Raw genomic sequence first — 8,113 nt, forward strand, 5'->3', positions numbered from 1 at the left:
ATATATATATATATATATATATATATATATATATATTTAAAATTACATTACTAAAGCGGTACATTTCGATTTAACTGACAATGCATTTGCTTCAGCTTCGCTAATACAAATTTAACAAATATGATCATCAAATTCTAATAGTAATGAAAATCATGTGTAAATTGTTTGAAAAACATAGAGTTAAAAATATCTTTATCCTAAGCATGAATAAATTAAAAGAATTTATAACAATATATTATCAGTGGTTTGAAAAATTGTGATGTATCAGAATAGTAAAACAGTCATGATAGTACTATAACAATTGATTACGTGTTAGGCGTATTTTAAGAATTTTTTTTTAGAAGTGGTGAAAATGTGTCCTTTACATGTCTATTATTATATATTAAATTATGATTATATATATATATATATTATTATATATATATATATATATATATATATATATATATTTAACTACGATTTCTTGATGATATCGATAGTTTTTTCAATTTAAGCGTCTATCTAATACCAAGAATCGAAACACGTAACGAATATGCGTTGACGTAATAGCGACAGAATGTCGCCAGCAGTGTCCGAAACATCGCTTATCAATGCTTCTTTCTTTTTCTTGATATAGTGGCTGGACCGTTTCCAAGGCGGATCGGTCATCCCTATCAGAACCGGACACCACCGAAGAGGAAGAAACCGAGAACGAGCTTTACCAGGTTGCAAATCGCGGAGCTGGAAAAACGTTTTCACAAACAGAAATATCTGGCCTCCGCCGAGCGGGCGGCGTTGGCGAAGTCGTTAAAGATGACAGACGCACAGGTGAAGACCTGGTTCCAAAACAGGCGAACGAAATGGAGGTGAGCTCTCACGACATTTTTATTGACAACGCCACACATTTTACGCAGTTTTTGAGAAAAATCGCGTAAAATTCTCTCTTCATCATTTAGTTTGACCTTTATTAAAGACAATTTTTGTTGAGGAACAATTGTTACCGTGGCGATTGAATTTTTTGGAGGAAAATACGAGTCGAGAATTGCGTTCTCGGAATGTTAATAGCGGGTTAGCCGCGGCCTGACGCCTATATCTGTAAACGCATTGCCAGTCAAATGTATTCGAGTCTCTTCAAGATAAGGAAGGACGAAAACACGTCATTTAGATAAAAGAGGGCTCGTTCGTAGCGCGGGTCTCCGATACCGGGGGCGTCTCGGCGGCGAGACGAGGCCCTGGCGACATTCTCGAGGACTCTCGCATACAATATACTTGCTCGACCCCCCTTCTTTCCACGTTCTTTCGTCTCAGGATTTCTAAAATCGTTGTCATGCTATGAAGTCCTTTTGAATCGTTCTACGAAATGCCATGATAAAGCGGTAAACTTGCAGAGAAGCTTTCGGAGAGACGACTCGATAGTTCTTAAACGAGCTACGATTGTTAGATCTTTCCAAGACTCTATTTAGCCTTCTATTTTCTATTCTTACTTTGTAAGCGAGATGGCTTATTAAAGATTAAAATCGATACAACTTCGATAAGTTTCATTTTTAACATTTCGATTATTATCGCAAAAAGACTTCATAGAATTTTTCTTAAGGAAGATTAGAAATCAAAAATTCTTTTCAATTTTAACGAATGCTATTTACAACATTTATAAAAATGTTATTGCAGCGTGTAACTTAAAACAACACCGAGCTTAAATATGAACATTTCTAATTTTATTTGCGATAATTTCATTTAAGTCTTGCAAATTTAGTTACAACTATTATTCAATTTGGATTCACTTTTAGATATCAAAGTGATTTAAAATTACAGCTTATAAATATGATTTTTTTACTTGTGTTTGTTGAAATGTGTGTTACGAATTGTATAATGGAAATAAATTCGCTGTTCTTTTTTAGAACTTTTAACATTTGCATAATTCCGACATTCTGATAAACATGAATCATATATTTTTATTTGATTTGTATTCTCCTAGATCAGGCGAAAGTTTCGGGACTTGCGTGTCATACACATGTGGAGACGAAAAGTTTTTTCGTCGTCGCGAGAGGAGAGTAGAAATTCAATTTAGAATCCGACGACACGCATTATCTGTCTCGGTACGCTCGGAAATGTTATCGCCGTGACAGGTACATTTGTCTAGAATGTTACGACGAGTTAACTTCACGCCGGAGTGACAAGTACATCATTTTTAATTAAAGACACACGCACGACAGGGTAATCATGCGCGCGATCAATAACGCATCACCGCACTCACGACAGACTTTTCCACTTCGATTTTTTTTTATACATCATGATGGAAATCGAGAGAAAAAGAGGCAAGAGGGAGAGAGGAGAAGAAACTTGGTTTTTCGAAATTTTTTTTAATTTTTTGTTCCCTTTCTGTTCCCTAAGATCTTACATTTTGTATAATTCGCGGCGGTTCAAGTTTAGCCTTTTGCAAGCTTATGTGAAGTTAAATTAAATTTAAATATACATTGCGATAGCGTATCGAATAATTTTTCAAGTTTTGAAAATGATTACCCAAGCAGAATGACAAATCATGATAACGTCAAAATGACATTAAAATGAATCGGAAATGATGGAAAAATGACTTTTAATGATCATTTTGACATCATTTTGATATTATAATGACTAATTGACAATATTTTTAAAATTCCTCCATAAATTAGTAATAAAAATTCTTTGATTTACATTAGATTAAATAAATTGAGGATGAAATACTTGATCATCATTTATCTGCGCGAAATAGTTTGGACCACAAAGGATTAAGTATTCCTGACAAATAAAATCGTAGAAATTCGTGGGGGACGCATTTTCGTATGAGAACACGCATAAACGTCGCGACATAAGCCTCGATGTGATGCGATGTGGTACGGTCCAGCGTGCAGCTGCGTTTAAAGTAACGAGATGACTGTAGGCAGAGATGAGATAACTTGGTTTCAATAATTCAGGTACCTAACAGCTTAGCCCTGTCCCGTACATAATGTAGTCTCTTCCCTCCCATCGCGCACATCGGGCACTCTCTCACCCTCTCCCTCCCCTTTACCTACCATCGGTCGCCTTCTTGCTTTGACTGCCAGTTCTCCGCGCGTTTCCCCGTCACCTCTTTCAGCCCCCTACGCCTCTTCGCCGAGAGCTTCTTGGCTTTTAAACTGTCAAACGCTCGAATCCGTTGGCTGAATCGTTTCGATCTCTGCCGGGCCCGACCGACCCCACCGATTCACCTCGTTAAACATTCATCGGTTACGGTGTAGGACTAGGCCTGTAACCGTTCAAACACGATTCGCAGACTCGACGCGATATATCGCGCGCGTAATGCAGTAGATAGCATGAGAGGAATCAATCGGCACGTATTCGCGATTCGGTATGATTAGAGTTTCATCGATGATTCATTCCATTTACTATTATCTTATTGGGGCTGATGTTTATTTAAATTGTTTCGTGGAAAAGCGATACATAAAAATAATCCACACTTAAGATTAGAAACAGGACCGCTTATATGAATACATCATAACTAAAGTGAAACTCTTATAACGTTATAGATACATATAAAAATAATATTATATAATACAGATAACAAAAGACAAGAATATGCAACTTGTGTTAGCTGTTAATAAAATATAAATAATAATAAAAATTACAAGATGCAACTGATTAATTAGAAAGAAAGAATCGAGGGTATGCTTTATTTCATGCGCGTTGCGTTGGGGGTCTGAGCGTGCGTTGAAGTATAAAGATAAGAGTAATGTGTCCCAGGTTGCGAGAGAATACGGTTATGCTGGCCGCAGCGAATAGGGCGAGGCTGCGTCGGGGTTGCAAAATGTAATCGGCACGGCGCCGTCAATTATTAATCGCTAACCGCGTTAATTACTTGCAGCGGCGTAGGTGCACCTGTCACTGCAGCAATGGCGTAGCCACAATGGATTCCGGAGACGGGCGCGGACGAGCGAGATTCAATTGCCCTAATAAAAGCTAATAAAAGTGACAACGCGCTAAATCTTGTCCGTTTTCTACTTCGTTCCCGCCTCCCATGTCGCCTATCATTTCGTGGTAATGTCCGATGATCTTAATGTTGATATAACTTAATTCCAGACTTATTATTTGAACCGTGATTTGTTCACTTCACGATAATATAACGATGAAGAAAATCTATATATGATAGGATTGCCACAGACATGAAAACCGGAAAAAGTCAGGGGAAAATGTAAAAAAGTCTGGAATTTTGAAATTTACTTACAATTTCTTTAAACTGCTTCTATTTCAGATAATTGTTATAATTTTTTAATATTATTATATATCTGACGTTTATAATGAAATACGTTCAAAACTCGCACACTTTAAGCGATTTTAATAAAAATAATTAAAATTTATATTTTATTCATTATTTTTATTTGATCGCCCTTTTGTAACTGCATTCTTTTTTCCAATACTATATTATTTTTTATTAGCTTGAATTTGCGCCCAAAATTTAAGTATGCTAATCTTTTTTGCATTGTTTTTATAATAATATAGATTAGCTTTTCTACAATTCTTAACTTTAGATGTGTTAAAATTTACATATTTTATATTGGAAACATATTTTATATTGGAAACATATTTTATATTGGAAAATTTTCCATTTTCATCTGGAAAACCTGGAAAAGTCAGGGAATTTTTTAATTTATTTTCTGTGACAACCCTGTATGAATAAAAAATTTCTGTATTAGATTTTTTTTTGTAGAATATATCCGCATCTTTCCACTCATTTGAATATGTAAGCGCCACTATCGTGAACTCGTTTGAGAGATAAAGCGATTCGTTTTTTGTTTAGTAGTTGCTCGTTAAGAAGATCAATCTGACGATAAACTACGGGAGTTACAAACGTCGAAATGGGTCGAGGGAATCGGAAAATAAATTTCGAAGACGAGCGATCGTCGGCGGCACCGGGTAGCTCGTTTACTCGTACATCGGGTGAAGAAAATTACAGGAAGTTGTTGAGCCGTGTTGCTCAACTCGCGGCCAAAAAGGCGGGCAAAAAGAGGGTCAACGAGATAGTACCTGCGCCGCGATAGGCCGGAATGCGATGTAATTCGTGAGGAGGACACGAGCGCTCGCCACCGGTCTTTAGATGCTCCACGAGCATTATGCCAGAAGGAACCAGTTTTAGGAAATTATAACGATCACGACGCAGGAAAACATTGGGATCAAGTCGAATTTAACCGGTCTTACCACACGCCCAGTTCCCGATTCATCCTGTCACGGAAGCACGTTGATGAGAAACAGCGACAGTCGAAACTGTGCCTGGACTAATCTCGGGATAAAAACTTTTAGTGATTTAAAAGAAACGTTTTTCGCAAATTAATGGACGCAAAATTTAGAAATACGATTCTAACAAATGATGTTGTATCTAAGATACCATGGATATTCGTAGTCAGTTCTTATTTCATAACTTAACCTTCGATATCACTGCATATTATTTTGTACATATCACACTTTTTTTAATTAGATATTAGGAAATATAATAAGAAAATTTATATATCTTTATCAATAAAAATGTTATAGCATAGTTCAAGAAATTCAAAAATCTCGGATATGCCATACTAAGAATGGCACTAGTAATGTCTTAACCATTTCTTTACTCCTAATTAGAAATATGGATTTTTCCATATTTTTTTTTTATGTGTGAAGAAAAAAATTAAAAGGTATTGTTTTGTAAAAGGTAGAAAGAAATGGATTAAAATGCTTAGTCTGTAGTTGATTTATGACATCTTATGACTGTACTTAAGTACTGACTGTTTTAAATATAAGAATCGACTGTATGAATACCAGGCATGAATTCGTTATTCAACGCTGAATGTTCGTGCGCGCAAACTCTATCGACCTTCCTAAACGAGTCGGCCATTTTGCGGCGTTCTAATAGACTTAAACTAGAAAAGATATCACAGATATCACGTGGGTCATTCAATGGCGCAAGGTGCACTCCGCTCCACTTTGTGATGAATCGAATTAGCTTTATTATATCCGTCTTCCGCCTAACAACCGCCACTCTATTTTCACCATCCTTTATCCCATCTCGTTTCCTTACCAAGCTGCTGTTTCTTCATACAAGTCATCCTTAGTGCGATCCTGATGGCGCGGTGAACGGCGTACAGTTGAGAACTTCGGTTATAGTGTTACGATAGTCGATTTAACTATACGTATAGACTACCGTGTCAAAAGCCAGGAAGTTTCCTCGACAAACTATATCCTTAAATGTATAAACTATAAAAAACGTAATTTGAGGGCTGGCGACAAGTCAAACGTCTTTAATGAGGTTTCTCTACTGAAAAAAAATCATGTCACATTGTTACATGATGAACTCATGTAATTAAAACAAACGGATTGTTCACGTAACGGATTGTTCCAAATCAATACGTGATTTTTTTTAAATCACGTAATTTGAAAAATTACATGATATTAAAAATAATTTCATCTATCATGTGATTTTATAGTTACCGAATTTTAAAGAATTGAAGAAATGGAAGAAAAAAGAATATGTCATCATGTGATTTTTCAAATTATGTAATTTTAAAAAATTATGTACCGATTTAGAACAATCCGTTACGTGTTTACATGTTTTAATTACATGATTTTATCATGCAAATATGTGACGTGATTTTTTTTCAGTAAGGTTAACTAAAAAGAAAATACAAGAGTGCACAATTTTCTGCTAAATAATTTTTTTGATACTTAAATTGTCGCATGTAGGAGTAATTCAGTTCCAAGCGAATTATTAATCCGCAACAAAACCGCTGGATTCTGTTGCAGGAGACAAACGGCGGAGGAAAGAGAAGCCGAGAGACAAGCTGCGAATCGACTGATGCTGTCCCTGCAAGCCGAGGCCCTCGGCAAGGTGGCATACCCGACGTCGGTGTCTGGACACCCGGGCAGCGCTCCGGTATCCAGTTTGGACAGACAGCAGGCATCGACAACGACTTTGACTCATCCAGTCGGCCAATGGGCCTCCCCTTATGGTCCACCGCAGCCTCTAGCCGAACCGATTTGCTGAAGTGCAACGACGATCCGAGAGACTCTCAAGTGAATCGTCATCTTATCCTCCTCTCTGCGTTTAGAATCAGAAGTCGGATCTACATTTTGTTTTTTCTTCATTTTTAAATTTGTTTTAATGATGATAAATAAGCGAACGAGAAAATACTCATTCATCCATCGATCATGAATCATGAAATAATAACAGCAGAGAATTTTCTTTATTTTTCTTTTTTTTTTTAAGGATAGTTACGGATTGTAGGCTATTAGCATTGCCTTCCTTCTGCCTTACGATATTCAGGCGACCACCAAACACGAACGTCCTAAGAAGCACCGCGAAATCGATTGTACATTGCCTTACAACATTACATACTCGAAGCTGTATTATTTATTAGCCACGGCTCGAGATTTTGCCATATAATTGTCACGGTTTGAGCAGTTAACTAGCGCGGTACGATCGCGCGCGAGGCGCGATAATCGTCGTGAATTTATCATGTACGAACAATCGGGTCGCATTAAAAGCGTTTCTTCTCTCGAAGCGAGGATTATCGCAATTAGCCCCGATTGATGCGACATTATCGACATGTACGTGTCTCGATCCAACGAAATAGAATTGCGGAGATGAGTGCCCCTTCAAAACGTTTATTTTCAGATCGCGAACGGGCCGAACGTTCGATAATGTCTCCTCATGACTCAACTTTTTTCTAAAAAGAAGCTGTACGTTTTTCCGTGTTATGCATCATCGAGAAATCATCGATCGCACAAGTGAAGTCGCAACAAAGTCCAAGATTCGTATTTACATTCTCATTTAACGTCGCAATTAAGAAATAATCGGGTAAGTTTTAAAGTTTATGTTGTAAACGCATCAATGAATGACTTGATTGGAAAACATGACTGCTAAGGAATGCGATTTTTAACTTTCGTCAAATTAAAGTATCTTTTCATTAGATGTGAATGTGGATTTAACGGAACAGCTGACGTGACATATCCGTGTACATATTAGACGCCATAGTTGTAATTAGACATTATACTTGTACGATATATAAAATACTTGTATACGCAGAAGCGCTGTCGTGCCAACACACCGACAGTGTATGTTCTACTTTGATTGTTAGATACGTCCTGTATA

At 36.9% G+C, this 8,113-nt stretch overlaps 1 protein-coding gene across 1 annotated transcript in view; it reads left to right on the forward strand.

Annotated features, from left to right (window-relative positions):
• LOC105620860 (homeobox protein MSX-2) overlaps positions 1-7,006 on the forward strand; it is a 29,350-nt gene extending 22,344 nt beyond the window's left edge. The window contains exons 2-3 of the mRNA XM_012202335.1: positions 617-845; positions 6,766-7,006. Of these exons, the coding sequence (XP_012057725.1) occupies positions 617-845; positions 6,766-7,006 (470 nt within the window). The remainder of the gene's footprint in view (positions 1-616; positions 846-6,765) is intronic.
• Positions 7,007-8,113: the final 1,107 nt, after the last annotated feature.

The sequence above is a fragment of the Atta cephalotes genome (assembly GCF_000143395.1).
Source record: "Atta cephalotes unplaced genomic scaffold scaffold00030, whole genome shotgun sequence".
Lineage (NCBI taxonomy): Eukaryota > Metazoa > Arthropoda > Insecta > Hymenoptera > Formicidae > Atta > Atta cephalotes.